Source organism: Rhincodon typus, chromosome 28, assembly GCF_021869965.1.
Source record: "Rhincodon typus isolate 14 chromosome 28, sRhiTyp1.1, whole genome shotgun sequence".
Classification (NCBI taxonomy): domain Eukaryota; kingdom Metazoa; phylum Chordata; class Chondrichthyes; order Orectolobiformes; family Rhincodontidae; genus Rhincodon; species Rhincodon typus.
Window position 1 is genome coordinate 36449469 of NC_063359.1, and position 23854 is coordinate 36473322.

General features: G+C 42.1%; 1 protein-coding gene across 6 annotated transcripts in view; it reads left to right on the forward strand.

Annotated features, from left to right (window-relative positions):
* The window catches only part of gpsm1b (G protein signaling modulator 1b), a 229250-nt gene that overhangs the window by 59747 nt on the left and 145649 nt on the right, over positions 1–23854 (forward strand). For all 6 annotated transcript variants that reach the window (XM_048613487.1, XM_048613486.1, XM_048613488.1 and 3 more), the window contains 3 exons: positions 12577–12798; positions 16772–16907; positions 23655–23797. In XM_048613487.1, the coding sequence (XP_048469444.1) occupies positions 12577–12798; positions 16772–16907; positions 23655–23797 (501 nt within the window). The remainder of the gene's footprint in view (positions 1–12576; positions 12799–16771; positions 16908–23654; positions 23798–23854) is intronic.

Consider the following 23854-nt stretch of genomic DNA (forward strand, 5'->3'; position numbering starts at 1 on the left):
AAAATAGTTTTGGGGTTATAATTAACTCTTTGCAACTAAAGTGCACACTTTCATATTTTTATAACTAAAATATTTTTGAGCACGTGAGGCTATAATCTTCAAGAATTGTGTTATTGGCCTCTGCCCAGTTACTAATTATTTCCTTCTTGAGTGCTGTGTGTGCTTTTATTGTGAGATTTTTACAGGGCGAGTCGCCTTATGACACTAGACGAGAAGAATGGTCTACTCAAAGCCAAGAATGGAGACTGAAAATTTACCTGAGACTGTTTGTTTCAGGAAATGAGTAAGCCCTCCAGCTAGTCAGAAGACTGTCTCAGGAGAGGCTATGGCCTAGTGGTAGTAATTCCTTGCCTCCCTAGTTCTGAGGAAGGGTCACTGGACCCGAAATGTTAACTCTATGATTTTTTTTTTTTCTTCACAGATGATGCCAGACCTGCTGAGCTTTTCCAGCAACTTCTGTTTTTGCCTCTGGAATTACAGTCCAGCGATTAGTATTCACAGATTTCAGTCCAGCGATTAGTACTCACAGTGGCAAAGCTCCTCCAAGGATTGGAGGTGACAGTGGATTTTTCAAGATGGTGGCCACAGCAAGGTGACATCTCAGAGGAAGGCAGCCGGAGCAGGACTCTCAACGAAGCAGTGGCCTGGCCTGGCAACAGAGCCAGGGACTGCTGGTTGTAATGGGTCCAGAGTGGGGACTCCTGGCATTGGCAGGGCGGTGGCTGCAGTATGGCGTGCCCAGAGCCGGGACACCTGGTATCACTGAGGCGGCAGCACAGCCAGGGACCCCTGGTTGTGGGCCGAGTGTGGATTCGACACGGGACCTGGCATCCGTTAATCTTTTATCCTTTTTATTCTAAAACTATTCCTTTTTTATTCGTAAGCTGTTTAAAATGGCACCAGATTGTGGCGACTGTTGTAGCTATTCACTATATTATTCACTGCAAGTGACAATAAATAAATAATCCATTGAATCTGTGACCCAGGTTTGAATCCTGCCTTGGCAGATGGTGGAATTTGAGTTCAATAACAATCTGGAAATAAGAGTCTAGGGACGACCATTGCTGATTAGTCAGAAAAACGCATCGGACTCACTAACGTCGTTCAGGGAAGGAAATCTGAGGTCCTTACTTAGTCTGGCCTGTGTGTGACTCCAGACCCACAGCAACGTGGTCGACTCTTAACTGCCCTCGGGCCAATTAGGGATGGGCAACAAATGCTGGTCCAGCCAGTGAACCCTACATTGTCAATGAATGAACAATAAGCTGCTGAAAAGAAGCAAACCAATCAAATAAATTTTATAGTCATAAGTTTCTAAGCCAATCCTGGGCTCAAAATATTGTTTTTAATGCAAAATCATTAAAGTAGCACATTTTACCAATAATGTGAAATATTTCCCAATAAGTACATCTTTGCTATCTTGATATATGGGACAGACATGCAATTAAACACTTTAGATCATAGATCATCGAATCCCTACAGTGTGGAAACAGGCTTTTCGGCCTAACGAGTCCACACCGACCCTCAGAGCATCCCACCCAGACCCGTCCCCCTATAACCCACCTAATCGACACATTCCTGGACACTATGGGCAATTTAGCATAGCCAATCTACCTAGCCTACTCGTCTCTGGACTGTGGGAGGAAACCGGAGCACCCGGAGGAAACCCACGCAGACATGAGGAGAACGTGCAAACTCCACACAGGGCAGTCGCCCGAGGGTGGAATCAAACCCGGGACCCTGGCACTGAGAGGCCACAGTGCTAACCACTGAGCCACCGTGCTGCCCCTTTAACTTAATTTAACGTTTAACTTTAACAAATTTGGGATGTCCCAAAGTGCTTTCTAGCCAAAAACAAAAACCCTTCTTAAAGTTTAGTCCCATTTTGCATGTCGGCAGTCAACTTTCGCACAACAAGCTAGCACCAACAGCAATGAGAATAAGAACAGATTTGTTTCTCCTCCGTAATGGTGGTTCAAAATAGCGCCAGAGAAGGTTCCACATCCATTTGAGATGATTGTCAAGCTTTCGGTTTAATGTCCCTTTTGAAAGATGTCGTCTCTGATAGTGCAGTACTTCCTCAGTTGTGTTTTTGCTGGATTTCAGCCCAGATTCTGTGTCATATTCTCTGAAACGTGACTTGAATCAACTTCCAACTCAGAGAAGAGTGTGATACCACTCTGGACAGCACCATTCATAATTTTTGGCTAAAAAATTGTACTTAAGTTTGATATTTTTCTACAATAATATTGCCAGTGTCTCCAGTTCCCAAAATGCCATAATCTGATTGTGAATTGCACAATTTCCCTGAGCAATCTTTTAGTTGTACCAAAATTTCTGAATTGGTTTACTTGCACATGAATCGAAACTGTTAGTGTATTATTTTTGTTATTTTTGCAACTTTATTGTAGTTATGAGATTCGAGCTAATCTCAAATTCCTGTTTTTCTCTATTTGGAAAGAGTGCCTAGCTCAGAGACATACCAGTGCTGATATAGAAACTTGGGGGAAAATGCTAGAGTCCATTATAAACGATTTAATAGCGGAGCATTTGAAAAATAGTGGCAGGATTGGACAGAATTGGCGTGGACTTAAGAAAGAGCAGTTGTGCTTGACAAATCTACTGGAATTGTTTGAGGATGTAACCAACAAGAGTTGATGAAGGAGAGCCTGTGGACAAAGTGCCATGTCAGAGATTAGCATGAAGAATTGAAGTGAAGGGATTAGGGGTAATGTGTTGAGATGCATAGAAAGTTGGTTAGCGGACAGGAAACAAAGAGTAGGAATAAATAGGTCTTTTTTCTGAATGGCAGGCAGTGACTAGTGGGGTGCTGCAGGGATTGGTGCTAGGACCCCAGCTGTTCACGATATATGTTAATGATTTAAATGACGGAACTAAATGTAAGATGTCAAAATTTGCAACTGACACAAAATCAGGCTGGAGGATGCAGAGATGCTTCAGTGTGATTTGGACAAGCTGAGTGAGTGGGCAAAGCATGGCAGATGCAGTATAATGTGGATAAAAGTGAGTTTATCCACTTAGGTGGCAAAACAGGAAGGTAGATTATCAACTGGCTATAAATTTTGAGCGGGGTGGGGGTTTGCAACATGACCTAAGTGTCCTTGTACACCAGTTGCTGAAGGTAAGCATGCAGGTGCAGCAGGCAGTAAAGAAGGTAAATGGTATGTTGGCCTTCATAGCGAGAGGCTTCAAGTACAGGAGCAGGATTGTCTTGCTGCAATTATACAGGTCTTTGGCGAGCCATCACCTGGAGTATTGTGTGCAGTTTTGACCATTTTAGGACATCACTTCTGCTTCAGCTGTCTCCCAAATCCAAACTGCAACTGATTTTTCCTGGCAAACACGCACCCAGATAAACTGAAAGCAGAGAGCCCCCTTAAACCGCCTGATATCGATGATGATATAGCCTGCTCCAGGCAAACTTTTCAGATGCTAAGTCTCCAACTAAGGCTACCTACTGCTTTATTTGTCCTTTTCTGATACTATAAAACAATTTGTGTAACCTTCTTTTAGATGCTCAGGAAATCACTGAAGCTCATCATTCGAATTATCTTGCCTTGCTAGCCATTATACTCTTAAAGCTACATGACTTCAATCCTTTAAGTACAGTAGACATCAAGGTGCTTCACTTGCATTTCTCCCATTTTGCGCTGTTAAACTTTAATTTCTAAAACTAAAAATGATTTAATAAAATAAATGAAACATGACCTAAACATTAAGGACAAGAGTACAACTCAGGGAAACAAAGGCAAATGATTTTTATCGTTTTTATTGATTATGGGAATTGCAAAATGGTTATTGCTTACCTGAAGATCACAATACTCATTTAGAGTCACAAAGTGTTCCAGCATGAAAAGAGGCCCTTCAGCCCATTGTGTCCATGCTGGTCAGTAAGCACCTATCTACTATATTCCCATTCCCCAGCACTTGGTCCATGGCCTCGTATGCTATGGCATTTCAAGTGTTCTCCAAATACAGCTTGAGTGTTCCTGCCTTTCCCGTGCTTTCAGGCATTGAGTTACAGGCACCCACTCACCCTATTACCTTCAAGGATCTATGGACATGAACACCAAGGGCATGTTGTACTCCCAATGTTCTACGACTCATTGTGTACTCCCTTGCCTTGTTAATCTTCCCAAAGAGCATCACTTCACACTTTGCAGGGTTAAAGTCATCTGCATTGTTCTGCCCATCTGACCAGCATGTGTGTATCTTCCTGTAGTATAACGTTTTCCTCCTCGTTATTAACGCACCATTAATTTTAGTGTCAACTGCAAACTTATGGATCAAACCACCTCTATTTGTGTCTGAGAGATAGTAGGAACTGCAGATGCTGGAGAATCTGAGATAACAAGGTGTAGAGCTGGATGAACACAGCAGGCCAAGCAGCATCACAGGAGCAGGAAAGCTGATGTTTCGGGTCTAGATACTTCTTCAGAAATGGGGGAGGGGAAGGGGATTCTGAAATAAATAGGGAGAGAGGGGGAGGCGAATAGAAGATGGATAAGGGAGAAGATAGGTGGAGAGGAGACAGACAGGTCAAAGAGGCGGGGGTGGAGCCAATAAAGGTGAGTGTAGGTGGGGAATTAGGGGGTTTCCCCGATGTAGAGGAGGCCACGTCGGGAACAGCGGATACAGTATACCACAACTCTACATCGGGGAAACCAAGCGGAGGCTTGGGGACCGCTTTGTGGAACACCTACGCTCGGTTCGCAACAAACAATTGCACTTCCCAGGTGCGAACCATTTCAACTCCTCCTCCCACTCCTTAGACGACATGTCCATCCTGGGCTTCCTGCAGTGCCATGATGCCACCCGAAGGTTGCAGGAACAGCAACTCATATTCCGCTTGGGAACCCTGCAGCCCAATGATATTGATGCGGACTTCACAAGCTTCAAAATCTCCCCTCCCCCTACTGCATCCCAAAACCAGCCCAGCTCGTCCCCGCCTCCCTAACCTGTTCTTCCTCCCACCTATCCCCTCCTCCCACCTCAAGCCCCACCCCCATCTCCTCCCTACCAACCTCATCCCGCCCCCTTGACCTGTCCGTCCTCCCTGGACTGACCTATCCCTCTCTCCCTATTTACTTCAGAACCCCCTTCCCCTCCCCATTTCTGAAGAAGGGTCTAGGCCCGAAACGTCAGCCTTCCTGCTCCTCTGATGCTGCTTGGCCTGCTGTGTTTGTCCAGCTCTACACCTTGTTATCTCTCTTTGTGTCTGTATTCTTTAATATATATATTGTTTCAACATGAGTGCACGTGAGTCACTGGCTAGACCAGTACTTTTTGCCTATCCCTAATTCCCCAAAGGGCAGTTAAGAGTCAATATATAGGCCAGGCCAAGTAAGGATGGCAGATTTTCTTCCCTGTAGGAGGTGAGTGCAATTGTTTTTTGTTGACAGCTGACAGTGGTTTCATGGACATCACTAGATGCTTAATTCCAGCTTTTTTTTTTCAATTGAATTCAAATTCCTACCATTTACCATGATGGGCTAGGCCATCTGGACCATTACCTCCCTCTTAATTTTTTGGACAAAAAACATGCATGTGTTCAACATTTTAAAACATCCAGAGCAGTAAGTTTATCCTGAGTGTGATAAAGTAATTTAATATACCCTTTTTTTTATTTTGGGTGTAAGGATCTCATTGTATGCTACTTCATCCTTTGTCACGTTTACTTCAATCTTCATGATAAACTCTGAAGTGGAATGATTATTCAATAGTTCTGCTAAGTTTCTGAACATTACTTGTTTAACTCTTCCCAGCTGTAATCCCATTTAGCCTTCCTTATTCTTGTATTGATGAGAGAAAACCAGGATTTAACAATGATGACCTTTTCAGTGCAATCTCTCTTGTATTTCCTTGGAGTTGAGCTTCTCTTGCATCAGAAGATGATACATGTTTCTAGGTGAATGACTGGTCAATAATGAATGAATGTGGCTCAGGCAAAAGTGTGAGGCATGAGACATTACATCCATCAAGCTGATACTTGTTGTGCAAACATCCTAATCTGTGTCACGACCACTGTTCATTGTCGATGGCGATGAATGTCTGAACTATTATTTTTCTCAACATTATTGTGTTGAATTTTCCAATGGTTACATTTTTGAGGTCATGTGATGAGCATCAGTTTGTTTTTGTAATTGTTGCAATCTGAGTAAAATTGGATCAAAATATACGGTTGGAATTCAATGCTTTCCCAGTTATTAAGCAATTCACATGAGGTGATGACTTTAAGAGTTAAATATGAGAGTGCAGGAGAGGGAAGGCACAGCATGAATGATCAATGATGTAGCACGTTCAGTTGTATTAAATTTTAATTGCCCTGCCCCGGCTTATTTCAGTCTAGGGTTGTAGAACAGTTCTTCCACTTTGTGCGCACTCGCATTCTGTAATTAAAAATACAGGGTGAGTAAAAATTGTGGTTGCAAATGTTGTTTTTTTTTATTGCAGTCGGTATAGTCTATTTCACTGCTGTTTCAGCCCCAGCAACAGCACCAATTGAAAAGGAAGCATTGTTCCAACCTCTCCATTTAATGGGATTCAGACAGTGGAAAATGAATGTTGTCTGACTTTTGTGTTTTGATTCTTGGGCAGCCCAGGGTATTTCGATGAAACTTGACATCTTGATTTGTTTTTTTTTTGAATTGCATAAACCAAACTCCACTGGATTTACAGGTACATGAAATCTGGAGTAACTCTCACCGCATCTGGAGGGTTGCTATGGAAACTCGTGATGGTTATGTGGTGTGTTTGCATGACGTTGGAAGCCTCTGGATTTTATTTTGAGAGGTTTTCAGCCAGCGGTATCTACAAAGAGCAGCTTAAACTGCACAAACTCAACACCAGGCCTGTGCGTACCAATTGTGCATTTAGACGCACTGTGAGTACCTACACCACTCTCTGTACTTGTTTCACTCATCACTCGGTACAGCTTCCGATATCTGTTTTGAAAGATAAATAATTTGCATGCAGTAAATATGGTTGAATATGCTACCCAGCATTGTTTTCACAAGTCTCGTCCATTTCCACAACATTAAACATTACCTCAGTCTTGAATTGTAGCATCACCTGCCACACACCCACAACTCCTGCATCCAGTGGATATTTGTTGGTTCACTAACTATTTTCATTCCCCTTTCCTCTTGACACTTTTTAAAACACATATTGAAAATCATTTTTTTAAACCTATTTTTCATTTTAAGATCATTTTTAATTTGACTCAAAACTATCTTTTTATTTCTCAATGTTTTGTTTCTTTTCCTCTTTCTTCAGTATTTAACTCCTAATTTGGAATCGGTCCATTTAAATGCTTAATTTTACTCTGTAACACTAAATTCAAATATTGCAGTTACTTGTAATTTTAAACAGATTTTTCATTTTTGCACAAGGAGTAAGTTTGAATCATCAGGTGTAGGTTGTATCTTGAGCAAGTGATACTTTCAGAATAAACCTTTAATGCCAGCAATATATTCTGCACTTGGGTAGGGGTGGGGAGCACAGAAGGGTCTTTGGACTCAATGTTAACTCTGCTTTCTCTTCAAGTATGCTGTCAAACCTGCTGAGTTTCTCCAGTAATTTATGTTTTTGTTGCTTGTTTTACATTTACTACTCAGTCCTGATTGTACGGAATGAGTTTGTACCGTTCAAAACCGGGGATTTAACGGTATCACGAGAGCTCAGCTGTTTAAGGGTTGATGCCCAGGAATAGCCCCTTCACAACAAGAGGGAGGGGGAGTCCAGAAATCCCTTTCCATCTGCCCTCCACATTCCAAAAATGCAAAACACTGTTGTGTTTCAGGAGGTGATTTGGAGGGGTGGTGGGGTTTAAAGCTGAAATGAAATTTTTGTTAGGCCAGGCTGTGAAAACTTAGTACCAAAGCTAATGGATGCAGTCAGGCCATACATACTGTGTACTTGAATCGCAAATTATCTCCTTGAATACGGTCGTTGAATGGTTGCAGTGTGGTGTGCCATGCATGTGATGTCTTGTTGCAGGGGCAGCTCAGATACAATTGAATGTGCCTTCTACCTGTACTCTGGTAGTGCAGTCTGGATCCAATACAATTTCTGCTTTTTTTTTCAAGAAAACATTTCTCCTCCCATGCGGCCTTTTGGTTCTTTTGTTCATGACCTTTAAATTCTGTTGCTGTTTATAATTGTTCTTTCGCAACGCTGAATACAGATTCTTACTGTGTGCAGTACGTTGGAACATCATGCAGTGTTGTATAAATACACATTCTTTCTTCAAGGAATCGGGATAGAAGGGGAAAGCTTGTGAGAGGAGCTACTTGCTTCAGGCAGGTTGACAATTTAACGTTCTCTGCCAATATGCAAAGTACTGGCGCTACAGTATTCCCTTGCAACGTTTTTACTTACTCATTGCAAACATTTCAGTCTTGACTCATAGCCCAATTTCCCTCAGCTTGATTTAAGACTACTAACCAGCCCAAAGATTAGGGCCACATCTACAGTGGATGTGCTAAAATGTTGCAGAAACTGAAGAGTCAAGAAGATAGCAATTTAGGGTTTGAGTCTTCAAAATGTGCAGACTCACCAAGGCAAGCTCATTTGTAGTCTTTTACTTCTTCTGCTGGTTTGTGACATGCTATTTTGGAAAAGAGAGTCATGGTACAGAGATTTGTGGTGTTGTCTGGTTGCTGATTTTTTTCATGGCTCTGGGTGCCATACAGCACTTCTCAGAAAGTCCCTCGTTGGCTGTAGTGTTGTGAAGTCATTGTTGTAGTGTCAAAACGCAGCAGCCAAATGATGCACAGCATGCTGTCTCAAAACAGTAATCCAATAATGACCAGATAGCCTGATGTTGATTGTGGAGCAACTATTAACTGGGACGCAGGAGAACCCTCCCCAAAATTTGTGTGAAATAGTGCCATGGGACATTTTAGGTTGCATTCTGTTTAACACCTCTTTTGAAAGATGGTCCCTCCACCAATGCAGCACCTCTCTATAGTGCAATGTGAATGTTGTCCTTGACACTTGTATCTGGAGTGGGGTTTGATCTCAAAGCCTGTGACTCTGAGGAAAGAGTGTTACCCACCTAGTCATGACTAACACCAGGAATTGATGATATCACACTAATTGGAATCAGACCAGTTCACTGACTCTGAAATTGACCACCAACTCCTTGTGGTGGTCTCTCTGTAAAGGAGGGAATGGAAGTCTCTGGAAGATTTAACAGTTTCAACCTTTTTCTTATATCAGAAGTGCTCTCAGGTACAACTGAACATCTTTTTAATTGATCTGAGTCTGAATTATATTCATCTGTTCACTGATCTGAATTTGCTGGACTTGATTGCTCAAGATCCCGCAAGTGATCAGAAAACTGACAACATACTAAAGGTTCCAGATGTGGACCTAGGTTGAGAACATGTCTAGAAATCCTGTCATTGCTGAGATATTCCTAAAGCATTTAAACAAACATGTTGCATACTTAGAACTAGTGATAAACCAGATATAATCATCACCTTTCTGTAAATTTTATATTATTGGCAGATAAATTGAACACAAGTCAAATTCAGTTCATTTTCTCTCTGTGCTTAATGCTGCCATGAGAGCTAAAATGAAAGACAATGTTTAATTTCTTCTCTAAACTGTTACTTGCCTTGGGATTAATTTGTCTTGCCTTGTCAATGTATACTGACATTGTTGTTATGATCTCATGAGGAAGAGAAATCGGCTGCCTGTGTTTTAGCTCTCTCTCAGTCACAACTTTCCTTATTTCATTTTAGTGCACAGTTTCAATTATAATTTGCTTGAAAATGAAGTAATCAGTAACTATGGCTTTCTTGAGGAGAAGAAAAGGGAATTTAATTACTGTCTAACCTCAAGTGAAAAAAATGGAAACGTGACATTAAGCGCAGGAAATAATTTTAAAAGGGCGTGTCTGGTAAAAGTAGAGTGAATAAAGGTTATAGAATTAAAATGTCCTTTGAATTCATGAAACCACTGCTGTATCTTTTAAAGTTCTTATAGACTTGTACCCTTACCAGTGGAATCTATATGTACAGCACACAACACAGTTCTGAGGAAGGGTCGCCGGACCCGAAACGTCAACTCTGTTTTTTCCTTCACAGATGCTGCCAGACCTGCTGAGCTTTTCCAGCAAATTTGTTTTTGTTCCTGATTTACAGCATCTGCAGTTCCTTCGCTTTTTATTTGAATCTATATATACCTTTTTGAGGTCTTGATGAATGATGGTTTTGCCAATTTGCTTTTTAACCAAGCAGAGAGTTCCCAAGATGAAGAGAGAAACAGACAGAGAGGGAGGGAGGGAGAGTGAGTCTTCCAGTTATTGCCTACAAATCAATTTTACCTTCTCTACTCTGCTGTTCAAAATCAGCAACTGAGATATAGCTCAGAATGTATTCCTGAGTCCAGCTCTACTGTTCTTCAAAGCTTGCTTGCTGGCAGGTGAGCCTATCCTCCCCCAATATGAGAAATGATTATAAGTGTGAATTAAAATGGGTAATGCAAGTTTCTTGATGCTGACTCATTTGCCTGGTTTCTGTGCCTTCAGATACAAATGGAAATGTCAGTGCAGCTTCCATGCGGATCTGGCAAAGCTCACCTCATTTGGTGGTCAGGTGACCAATGTGGCTGTGCATCTTCATTTCCATTAAAATGTATTCGCCCTTGGAAGGTTTTTGGTATAACTGTCAGATGATGGAAATAAAACTTGAACAATGTTGAATATGGACTGGCATAACGCCATGCATAATGAGACACTGGCCAACATTTAGACATGAATATTTCTGTGAAAAGCACATTAACAGATCTAACGTGATTTCGTAAGGTTTTCTTTGTATTTATTTTAGAGAATTTTGAAGCCACCAGATGCCTGTGTTTGTCAAATTCTGGCCTCTTGAATATACTCAATTGCATCTGCACTGTTAGTGGCCATGTCTTCAGTTGCCTAACCCCTATGCTGAGCATTCGTCCTCCCTGTGCCTCTCAGACATGCCTTGAAACATATGGCCCCTTTGACCAAGCTTTGGTCACCTGAATATTGCCTTAAGTGTTTCACAATGTGTCATCCTTTTGTTTTATGATGTTCTTCTGCTCTTGTATGCTTTTGTTACCTATGAGGCGCGACAGAATTGGTGTTTGAGGTAAAGCAGTTTCTAATCCCATCTGGATGAAAAATTTCTTGAGTTCTTCCATCAAGAGTGTGCTGTGTTAACACCTTTATGTAGCCATTACTTTTGCCACAACTTTGCCTTGTTTATTTCTTTGGGACTGTCACTGAGAGTTAAAATCCTGTGGGGACCATCTACCCACTGGTACAGGCACTTGATAACCATTCTTTATGTACGAGCCCAGGCGGTGATTTGTCAGTTACCCATTCCAATGAATTAAGGTATCCCAACAGCTTCGATTCTATCTGGCCTCAGCCTACACTGAGATTCTTGGGTTTGCTTTTGGCTATTGGTCAGCAGTGAGAAGTCCAACTATATTTTCTATCCAGACTGCCTCTCTACAATCCACACCTTCCCAGCCTACCCTTTGCCCCATTCCCAGGCTCCATTAATCCTTCAGTCAGATGGTTTTGAGTTCAAATATAGTGTGTTTACTGTATGTCTAAACCAAATTGTGTAAATAATAACTAAGGTTGTTAATGTCATAGTAGAAGCAGCTGAAATGTTTATGTTGCTGTTGCAAATGGTCGGTTCTCCTCCAAGTCACCTGCTATTTTGTAATGAAAATATATCGCCATTCCTGGGTCAAATAATGGGACTCCCTCCTTAAGAGTATTGTGGGTGTACCTACAACCCCACCCCAATGAACTGCAGTGGTTAAGAAGGCAGCTTGCTGCCACTTTCTGAAGAGCGGTTGAGGATGGACAGTAAATGTTGGCCCAGCCAGCAATGCCCACATGCTGTGAATGATTTTTGTTCTTGAAATCGTGTCCAGAGCTAGTTTAAAGGCACAGTTTTCATGATTGAGCGTCTGACTCGAGCTAGTTGATTAAAGTTAACATTCAAGTACATCTGTACAATTTCTCCGTATAGTTTCTGAAATCCAAAACATCTTCACCCCTCTCTTCCTTAATGCTGACACCCTTGACCAAGAATTTGGACATCCTTCCTGCCATTTCGTTATGTGGTCATGCCTGTTTTGCTGGATAGTACCTCCTGTGCTTGTACTAGGTTAAAGGCACTGTATAAATGCAAGTTCTTGTTGCTGTGCAATAATGAATGAGCAGGCAGGTTGCAGAGTTTTTGATGTGTTCAATGTAATGGAGCATAGAAAATTTGGGGGAGGGGAGTGGGAGGAGCCTGGAGTACTCCAATCCAGAGGAAATAAAGCTATGGGTGATGGGCTCTGCAGTGGATGAGTAGAAGTAAGTGACCATGCCGGTGGATGTGTGTTCAGAAGTTTATCTTGGGGTCACTACAGTTGCGAAAACAGTGGTTGAGCTGTGGGCAGTTGCTGAGGAGAGGGACTGAGCAGTCTTCACAACTGAGAGAAAGGTGACGATGTTTCAAGAGTATGTTTGTAACACGTACGTGTCTCTTTTTTTTAAATGCTAAATAGAATGGAGGCATCGTGTCTTGAGCTTGCCCTTGAAGGGGAGCGACTATGTAAAGCTGGCGACTTCAAGGCTGGAGTAGCATTCTTTGAAGCAGCCGTGCAGGTTGGGACAGAGGACCTGAAGACTTTGAGCGCCATCTACAGTCAACTGGGCAATGCCTACTTTTACCTGAAGGAGTATTCCAAAGCTCTGGAATACCACAAGCATGACCTAACACTAGCCAGGTGAGTTCAGTGTAAGATTAAGTTGAAAACTCTAAAAAGAAAATGATTTGCAGCTTGATTCACGGAGAATTATTTTGCGAAACTGCAGTGTCCCCCGGAAGTTAGGGTTAAGATGCACTGTTGATCAAATTCCCGGCTTATCTCTGCATGGATCTGTTGTATGCCCCCTGTTTTTGCCCTTAGCTGGCTTGTGTATGCCCCTAACAGTTTCTGCAATGGTGCGGTAAAAGAACAATGCAAAAGCTACTTTGTAGTTTTGCATTTTTGCTCCTGTTGCAAATATATATTGTAGTAACATAAATGTATCTGAGCTTGAAGGGCACACAATTTACTGGGTACTGAGTTTAGTAAGTACTGTGAAATCTGCTTATGCCCAAAGAAAAAGGCACTGACTGAGACAAACAGGGTCCAAATAGGGGCAACATGATGGATCAGTGGTTAGCACTGCTGCCACATGGCAGCAGGGGACCCAGGTTCGATTCCATCCTCGGACGACTGTCTATCTGTGTGGAATTTGCACATTCTCCACCTGTCTGCATGGATTTTCTCCAGGTGTTCTGACTTCCTCCCACGGTCCAAAGATGTGCAGGTTAGGAATATTGGTCACGCTAAATTGCCCATAGTGTCCTGGGATGTGCAGGCTAGGTGGATTAGCCATGGGGAATGCAGGGTTACAGCGACAGGTTGGTGGCGTAGTTGTGGGTGGGATGCCCTTTGGAGGCTCAAATGGATTTGATGGGCTGAATGGCCTGCTTCTGCACTGTAGGGATTCTACGATTCTAAAAGAAAAACTTCTACACTCATAGAGATGGTCATTATCACGTGTATGTGTTAAGTGTACACATTGAAGTAAAGTTGTCATAGACTTACTAGTCAATAGGGCTGCTCTCTTATTAGAGAGAGATGCCTGGCAGTAGTTTAACCTGAGGGTCACTGCACCTTGGATGAGGGGAGAGATTGAGAAGCAGAGTCCTTCATGGTATCCTAAGCCGATGCAGGAATTGAAACTACATTTATTGACGTCACTTGGCATTGCAACCAGCAGTCCAGCCAACTGAGATAACTGACCCTTGCATGAGGCATCATTTGCCCAATGGACTTGCTGCAGAGAAATGCCCCATCAGCCTACTGTTGATGAACAGCAGAGTGATGGAGGGGGTTGTTGATCAAGTAACACTTACCAAGGAATAACCTGCTCACCGAACCCCAGTTCCTGAACTTATTATCGTCTTAGTCCAAAAATGGACAAAAGAGTTGAACTCCTCAGATGAAGTCAGCGTCTACCCTTGACCTGAAGGCTGTATTTGACTAAGTATGATATCAAGGCGTACCGCACAACTGCCAGATAACTAACATCTCTAATGAGAGATTCAAACCATTGCCTGTAGACATTCAATGGCATTATGGTTGCTGAATTCCCTGTTGTCGACTGCTTGTTGACTACTTGGCGGCTACCATTCACCAGAAAGTGGGCCAGCCGCATAAATACTGCTGATACAAGAGCAGATCAGTGAGTAACTCCTGTCCTAACTTCCTCAAGCCTGTCCACAGTCTGTGACGTGTACATCAGTAGTATGATGGAATATTTCCCCATTTCTTAGATGGGTGCAGATGCAACAAGACATCAGAAGGTTGACACCATCCAGGACAAAGCAGTCTGTTGGTAAAATGTCCACTAACTGACTCCACTACTGATGCACACTGTTAGTAGGGTGTACCATCTACAAGATGCACTGCTGCAACTTGCCAAGGTTCCTCCAGTACCACCTGTCAAACTGTAACTACTGCTACTGAGAAGGACAGGAGCAGTGGGATTGGAACTTGAACTGGCAGTCTTGTGTCGCATTTCATCTGACACATGTTCACTTTGTAGTGAGAGGATGGCCTAGTGGTATTATCGCTGGCCTATTAATCCAGAGACCCAGGTAATGTTCTGGGGATCCAGTTTCAAAATCCCACCATGGTATTTGTGGATGGACAAAATTGAATTTATTAAAACCTGGAATTAAGAGTGTGATGATGACCACGAGCCTGTTGCTGAATATTGGAAAAAACCCAACTGGTTCCCTGATGTCCTTTTAGGGAAGGAAATCTGCCATCTGTACCTGGTCTGATATGCATGTGACTCCAGACCAACTGCAATGTGATTAACTCTTATCTTTGCTCTGGGCAATTAGGGATGGACAGTAGGTGCTGGCCCAACCAGAGATGCACACATCTTGTGAATGAATAAAATAAACCATCCCTCCAGCTTGCCTATACCCTTTTGTGCAGGTACAGTGTAAGTTAATTGAGTTAAAGTGGGTGCAAATGGAGAGAAACATGGGAATAATGTTAAATTGAACTGCCATTTTTTAAAACAGTTAATAAAACAAAAAGGATCCTTTGTTGGCATGTGAGCTTTGTTGGTGAGGTCAGCATTTATGACCCATTCGTATTTGCTGTTGAGAATGACTTTGTAAATGGAGGCCTGGAAGTTATACTAGACCAGTGTATAAGCTCAGCCTCAGTTGGAGTTTGTCCAATTGTGTGTTGCTACACTTTAGGAATGACATGAGAGATTTTACAGAGGGCACAGATGAGATCTTCTAGAATGGTTCCAATGTTGATGAAATACAGATGCCAAGTTAGACTGGCAATCTGGGCCTGATTTTCTGAGAGCGAGGAGGAGATTTGATAATGCAGTTTCGAAAATTAAAAAAATCTGCAGGGTTTTGAAAGACGAAATAAAGAGGAACAGTTCTGATGGCTGGAGAGTAGAGAGGTGATTGGCCAAAGAACTGGACTGGACAGAAGGAAAAAAACTTCCGTGCACAATGTGATTAGGATTTGGAATGTACTGCTTCATGAAAATCTTCAAAAGGGAATTGGAGAATAGAGTGACAGAGTCATAGAGACATACAGCTCAAAAACAGGCCCTTGGCTCCATCATAGAATCATAGAATCCCTACAGGGTGGAAACAGGCCCTTCAGCCCAACGAGTCCACACCGAACCTCAGAGCACCCACCCAGACCAATCCCGCTATAACCCACCTAATCTTCTTCATGCCAACCAGTTTTCCTAAACTAAACTAGTCCTATTTGGTTGCATTTGGCCCATATCCCTCTTAAACCTTTCCTATCCATATATCTATCCAAATGTCTTCTAAATGTTGTAACTGTACCTGCATCTACTGCTTCCTCTGGCAGTTCATTCCATATATGCACCACCTTCTGTGTGGAAAAAGTTGCTGCTCAGGTCCCTTTTAAATCTTTCCCTTCTCACCTTAAACCTATGCCCTCTAGTTTTGGACTCCCCTATTCAAGGAAAAAGACTTTGGCTATTTACCCTACCTATGCCCCTCATGATTTTTATAAACCTCTATAAGGTCACCCCTCAGCCTCCGACACTCCAGGGGAAAAAATGTCCCAGCCTATCCAGCCTCTCCTTTTATAGCTCAAACCGTCCAGTCCTGGTAACATCTTTGCAAATCTTTTCTGCACCCTTTCTGATTTAATAGTATCTCTACACCCTTTCTGATTTAATAATATCCTTGCAATAACAGGAGACCAATTGCAGTAATGCAATGAAAGAACCAGAGAGGGCATCTGGCTGAATTGCTGGTGAGATGGGCTCCTCCTCCTTTTCCTGTTCTATAATTCTATCTCAATGATAAGGTGAATTCTGACCTGCTATGAATGCTGAATCAAAATGTCCTTTTTGCGACTGAAAATTTTTACTCCATGTACAATGACCATTTTGCAAAAGAAAACAATTTGATGTGTCTGCCTTATTTATCCCTCCACACAAATTTATGTGAAGCTTTGGGGAATATCTTGTGCTCCATTTCAGAGCACCTAGCCCCAGTGCTGAATCTACTGGATATCTGAGTGGTAGGTGTTTGTACATGGTGCATTACTGGTAATAATTCAATACACGTGTGTAAGTCTCAGTAACAAAGCTATCCAGAATTAATCTCTCTCCTTTCAAAAGGACCATTGGGGATCGGATTGGTGAAGCAAAAGCCAGTGGAAACCTTGGAAATACACTGAAAGTACTTGGAAGCTTTGATGAAGCAATTGCTTGCTGCCAAAGGCATTTGGATATCTCAAGAGAACAGAAGGATAAGGTAATCTTGATTTCAACATCAATCAGCATGTTTTAAAAGTTAACCTGCATCCTGTTAACGGTTGATTCATGTGCAATTTGACTTCAAGGCCTAGTTAGTAATTAAAGGTGTTGGGTCACCCTTTCTGAATCTAACTTAGAAAGTTGGGTCCCAAAATGTGCACAGTCATGTCATCAACATGATACATGCGCAATGTCTGTGAATAATACATAAGACTAAAATGCTAACCTGCCTTCAGGTACAGTACAGATCTGTTGTGTATTTCCAGAACTTTATAAAAGCTGACCTTTTTCAGCAACTTTTTGTTTTTGTTCCTGATTTACAGCATCCGCAGTTCTTTTCGCTTTTATTTAGAATTTTATGTTTCTAAACCACCTGTTGGGACATGCTGTCCTCCAGCACATGGTAATTTACACACCATGCTATAATGATAATAGATGTTGTTCTTTCTTGTTCCAGAGCTGGGAGTGCCAACCTCCTCAGTCTGTTGTAACAAGTGCAGTCAAAAGAAGACATGAATGGTGTGCACCAGGTCACACCCTCAAGTCGATCATTGTACTGAAGCATAGCAATCTAGTGTTTATTCCAGCCAGATGGAGAAACTGAATACATATCAAATTAAAATAAAACAAGTGGGTCTAATTGTGTAATCTTTCCTCAATGATTTGATACAATGCTGTTGCTGTAGCCATTGACCGGAGACGGAGCACAATTTAACATGGTACAACAAGAGCTGTAAATCATTTTAATTTCTTCTACGATTAATGCTTTACAAAAAGATCTCCTGATCAGTTTAACCATTGGGAATGTAAGGCATACATCAGAAAAATTTGGTGAAGAAATTGAATGGAGAAGGGAGAACCGGTGCATCAAAGCTAGAGGTTTCCATTATACTGTTTGATTCTGGTCAGCTTGTGAATCACTGGTGTAACTTTTGTGGAGGATGATCTGTAGTTTATTCTGGGTTTATTATTTGGCTGGCTGCCTCTAAAGGTCTTATGTTTATTCCTCATTACTGATCTGGGTTTTGTTTAAACACTGATAACAGGAGCAGCATGAAACCATCATAAAATTCTCAAAGTCACCACCTGATGATAAACTGCTTATGTCTATTTGGATGTTTGACGGCTATAGGCCAAACCTTCTTCAGATCTGCTGCATACTATGTACTCAGCCAGCTGCTGCAGAGCAATACCACTTGCAGAACGTAGACTACACAGCTTTTCATTAAATCTGATCACTTGACAGTAATTATGCATTAAATTGCAGCAATTTCAAAAGCATCCTTTTGTGGTCCAGGTCAGATGAGTTATGTCTATTTAAGCATTACTACTGTGCAGTCTGTTGTGTATTTTGTTATATAATATCATAGAATCATGGAATTACACAGCATGCAAGGAGGCCATTTGACCCATTGTGCCTGTGCTGGCTCTTTGGTTGAGTTTTCAAGTTTTATTTTAATTCACTCATGGGATGTGGGGATCTCTGACTAGGCCAGTAATTCTTGCTTGTCCCTAGTTGCCCCTTGAGAAGTTGGTGGTTAGCTGCCTCCTTGAGCCACTGCAGTGGACATACTGTAAGTAGACCCACAATGTTCTTGGGGAGGGAGTTCCAGGATCTTGACCCAGTGACACTGAAGGAAGGGTGATATACTTCCAAGTCAAAATGGTGAAGAGGGAGGGATCATGCAGGCAGTGGTATTCACATGTTACCTGCTGCCTTTGTCCTTTTGAGGTGGAGGTGGTTGTAGGTTTGGAAGGTGCTGTCTATGGAGTCTTGGTGAATTTCTGGAGAAACAAGGAAGAGGAGCAATTCTGAGTTGTATGATCTGCCCACTTGTATATGAAATTAGAAATTAACATCCACTTGTTCTGTACATGATGTATTAATCCTGGACACTGTCAAATCAATATTCATCTTTGTAGCTTTATTTATTACAATTGGGTGAGATGTGCAACAGGCTTTGTTGAAATTCTCAAATCAGAGGTGATATCAACTTGTCTTGTTGGAATTCAGCAGTTTCTAGAAGGACTTTTGATTTATCACAGAATAGTTCCGAGACAAAGCTTGATTCTTCCAGTCTTTCTCTCTTCAGGGCTAAATCCAGGAGATGAATGATATCAGAGTCTATATTGCCCATAGACTTTCCAGTGTTTAGTCTCAATCTTTTGAGTTTACCATGGATAATTGCACCCTCATGAATCAGTCACCAGATCACTGGAAATCTGCCATCATGCAGATACTTGCGGTTTTCTGGTTACAAGGAATAATAGATTTCTTTTCTGCAATTAGCTACAGTGTGGCAGTTTCATTAAATAAAATGCTCAGTTTCTTTCACTACCAGAATGTTAAATGATCCACTATTAACTAAACTGTTCGATTACAGTGCTGAGAGCTGACACTCATCAACGTTTGGAAGAGGGGTTTTGATCTTTCAAATGAAAGCTGTTGTATTTTAAATTCCATAATTATTTGCGATTATGTAATGCTTTGGGTCATGAAGTTAAATGACAGAAAAGATCCAAAATGTAAAAAGGTGTGTCATGAGAGCTTTATTAAAATGATTTTTTTAAAAAAATATTTTCCCAAACGATATGGAAGAGTGCAGTGAGGGATTAAGGGAAGTGTTCAAGGCTCTGACATTGATCATGGAACACTCAAGGTAGTGGTGTAGCTACTTGCTTAAGCATTTCAGAAGTTAGAACATTTATCATCCACAAATGGTTGACCTTCAGCAAATTTACGTGCATCCAGTGTTATGAGTTGTGCCTTTAGCAGTAATTTTGTTACTAACAGCTGATAGGAAATACCATTTGTTTAACTGCCCTCAAATAATGGTTCTGAAAGAGTTCATGTTCAAATCGCATTAATTCCACTCACCCTGATGATGTCTCGTCGTCTATGGGTGGAGATACGGTTGTCTAACGCCTTGTTGGCGTTAGATGTGATATACCTAGTTCCTGATCGCTGTAATTATACCTAAGTAGTGAATTATAATTGTACCTATTGCTGTCACGCAATAAGCTATACGTTCATAGAATCCTAGAATCCCTACAATGTGGAAGCAGACCATTCGGCTCATCATGTCCACTTTGACCCTCCAAAGACCATCCTCCCCGGATCCCCCTATCCTTGTAACCCGTCTAGTCCCTGGACACTGTGCAATTTAGCATGGTCAATCCACCTAGCCTGCATATCTTTGGTCTGTGGGAGGAAACCAGAGCACCCAGAGGAAACCCACGCAGACACCGGGAGAATGTGCAAACTCCACATAGTCACCCAAGGGTGGAATCGAACCCAGGACCCTGGCGACATTGCTATGTAAGACAAATGCTTTCTTCTTGTAGAGACTCTCCAGTGGTCTGTCCTCTATCACTGGTCATTACACAGGCCTTTAGATTCAACACCAAAAAGTGGATTTTTTGCAGCAACTGACCCCAGTTACAAGGCCCCATTTACTGGCAACCAGAAGATACCACATGCTCTATTGCCGGGGTCTGAAAATCAACAATCATCTGTGATCATTAAAATGAAGTAGAATGGACGGAAGGAAGAAAGCTAATCCAAGCTGTAGAATTGCACAATTGGATTTTCAACTAGTTGTGCTGATGCCCCTCCTGCATCTCTGCTGTCATCAAGACTGCCCATGTTCCCCCTCTGTTGACCCCATGACATTACTTGTCATCATCTCTGCCTTAGCTCAGCTGCTGTTCAATTCCCCTCTCCTGACTGTTATTTCAAGATTTGATTATTCCATTACTAATTTGGCTTTTCTCCCACCTTTATTGAGTTTGAAGTAATTTATTACCCCACTGCCCATATCCCAATGTTGAGCAAGTCCTGTTTAACTGTGCTCATTGATCTACATTGGCTGCAAATCCAGCAGTGTCTTAATTTGAAGATCCTTAGCCTTGTTTTCAAACCCCAATGTGGTCTTGTGCTCCCTATGTTCAATGTTGTGAAAGCTCTATGGTCCTCCAAATCAGACCTGCTTTGTATGTAGGCTTTTCATTGCAGCAGCATTGACAACCTCTTCGTTCCACAATCTAGACCCTGAAGCCTGCAGTTACCTTTCTGCCTCACTATCTCCTTCTCTCCTCTTATGTAGCTAATTAGTCTACCTGACAGTTAGTATGAGTTCCTACGTGGTTTGGTGTTAAAATGTGTTTGATAACATCCTGTGAGGCGATTTTTGGATGTTCCGTTGTGTTAAAGGTTATCAGTGTAAACTGTTGGGACAGAATGCCTCCACCATGCCTTTGGATTTCAGATTATGTGCAGCATATGTCTTGAAATTTCTATATTTTTGTTTCACAATTGTAGGGATTATTTCTTTTTTTTCCTCTTGCTTTCTACAAAATTGGACTGTTTAGTAACTAATTAAGTCTCTGCCTTGCCTTTGAACAAAACTTTGAGGGATACCAAGTAACTTGATGAATAACAGTGGTGTTAAGTTGTACAAAATAATCCATCTTTGACATCGACAATCATTCCTTAATGATGCATGTGTAGATAAGATCATGATACTCTTGTATTTGCTTTGTGTTGTTCGGCAGAGTGCATTATTTGATAACAGAGGCTTCTCATTAAAATCACTGAAGAGTCTTGTCTTTGTCAAGAGATAGTAGGAACTGCAGATGCTGGAGAATCCGAGACAACAAGGTGCAGGGCTGGATGAACACAGCAGGCCAAGCAACATTATAGGAGCAGAGAGGCTGACGTTTCGGGCCTAGACCCTTCATCAGAAAAGGGGGAGGGGAAGGGGGTTTTGAAATAAATAGGGAGAGAGTGGGAGGCGGATAGAAGAGGATTTCACAAGTTTCAAAATCTCCCCTCCCCCATCGCATCCCAAAACCAGTCCAGCTCGTCCCTGCCTCCCTAACCTGTTCTTCCTCCCACCTATCCCCTCCTCCCACCTCAAGCCGCACCTCCATCTCCTACCGACCAACCTCATCCCGCCCCCTTGACCTGTCCGTCCTCCCTGGACTGACCTATCCCCTTCCTAACTCCCTACCTACACTCACCTTTACTGGCTCCATCCCCACCTCTTCAACCTGTTTGTTTCCTCTCCACCTATCCTCTCCTCTATCCCTCTTCTATCCGCCTCCCACTCTCTCCCTATTTATTTCAGAACCCCCTTCCCCTCCCCATTTTCTGATGAAGGGTCTAGGCCCGAAACGTCAGCCTCTCTGCTCCTATGATGCTGCTTGGCCTGCTGTGTTCATCCAGCCCTGCACCTTGTTGTCTCTTGTCTTTGTCAAGTTGTCTGAGGGAATGGTAAAATGATTCTATCTCCATGGTTGAGAATATTTGTACTTTTATTGTAATAAAATATATTTATTATTGTATATTAGAATCAGCGACTTCCCAGAGTGTGGAAGCAGGCCATTCAGCCCACTGAGTCCACACTGACCTGCCGAAGAGCATCCCACCCAGACCTACTCCCCTACTCTATTCCTGTAACCCTATATCTCCCATGGCTAACCTACACATCCCTGGACAGTATGGATAATGTAGCATGGCCAATCCAACTAACCTGCACATCTTTGGACTGTGGGAAGAAACCCACACAGACACGGGGAGAATGTGCAAACTCCAAACAGTCAGTCGTCCGAGGGTGGAATCGAACCTGGGTCCCTGGCACTGAGAGGCAGCAGCGCTAACCACTGAGCTTCCATGCCGCCTCATTAGTGATCTACATAGGGGCTGCTTTTGCCCTTTTGTCTTTAACCCAGTTCAAACTGTGGTGTTCTTAAATGAATATTTTGCTGATTAATTTCTGATAACTTTATGGACGTGTAAGAATGTCTTGAGGAAATTGCCAATTGCAGTATAGCTTTATGTTAACAACCCATGTCGAACATGGGAGTGTATTGAACACAAAGGCAAGATTGATGGCCAGATATATAAGCTATTTAAGTGGCTTAACCCACTTCCCCAAGCTATGAATTGGAAAGGCAAAATCATGTGGGTACTGGAAATGTGAAATGTAAACAGAAAGTCCTGGAATTACACAGTCAGAAAGAGTTTGGAGTTGATAACATTTTCATTAGAAATGGTTGAGCTCTATATTTCACATTCAACATGGATTTCAAATAATAACCAGTGCTTGCTCACTTTTGAACAGCAACTGCTGGTATTGATTTTGCTGTTGCCATTTACAACTCACCTACTGATGCTTAACTTGAGTGATTCGCACCCACTTTGACCCAGCGGCGTTCACCTCTTTTGTCAATGAAATCTCTCTCTTGCTTTCCACCCTAACATCATCTTTCCGATTGTTCCTCTTTCTCCTCCTCTCCCAACCTCTCAACCCCTGAAAACCTGTTACATTTCTAAGTTTTTTCCAGTTTTGATGGAAAAACACAGACCTAATATGTTGACTTGCTTTCTCTCTCCTCAGATGCTGCTGATCTGTGCAGTATTTCTGGCTTTTTGTTGTTTATTTGCTGCTAATTGGGTTCACCTCGTCTGTGCTGCTTGTGATGAGCAGTAAATTGAATTGCATTCAATTGCATACTTGTGTTCCTCGTGTTTATTACTTGATTCCTAGATCTGAAATAAAAACAGGGAAGCCAGTAATGCTGTGTTGAACATAACTTATCTTGCTTTTCCTGCACTCCCACACTTAACACTGCAGCTGCACGCCAGAGAAATTGTCTTCCCTTGTGTGAATTTCTAATCTTTTATGCAAAATTGTTAATTATAATTTTCCATTACATAACACATGTCATTCCTCTCTCCCAGGTTGGTGAAGCCCGAGCACAGTACAACATTGGGAATGTTTTCCATGCCAAAGGGAAACAGCTGTCCTGGCTCATGGCCCATGACTCTGGAGACCTGCCATCTGAAGTAAAGGAAACTTTAGAAAAGGCCACGGAATACTACGAGTGAGTAAAGCAGCATCTGCACCTCCAACTTACAAATTAAACACTCCAGGAAGAAGA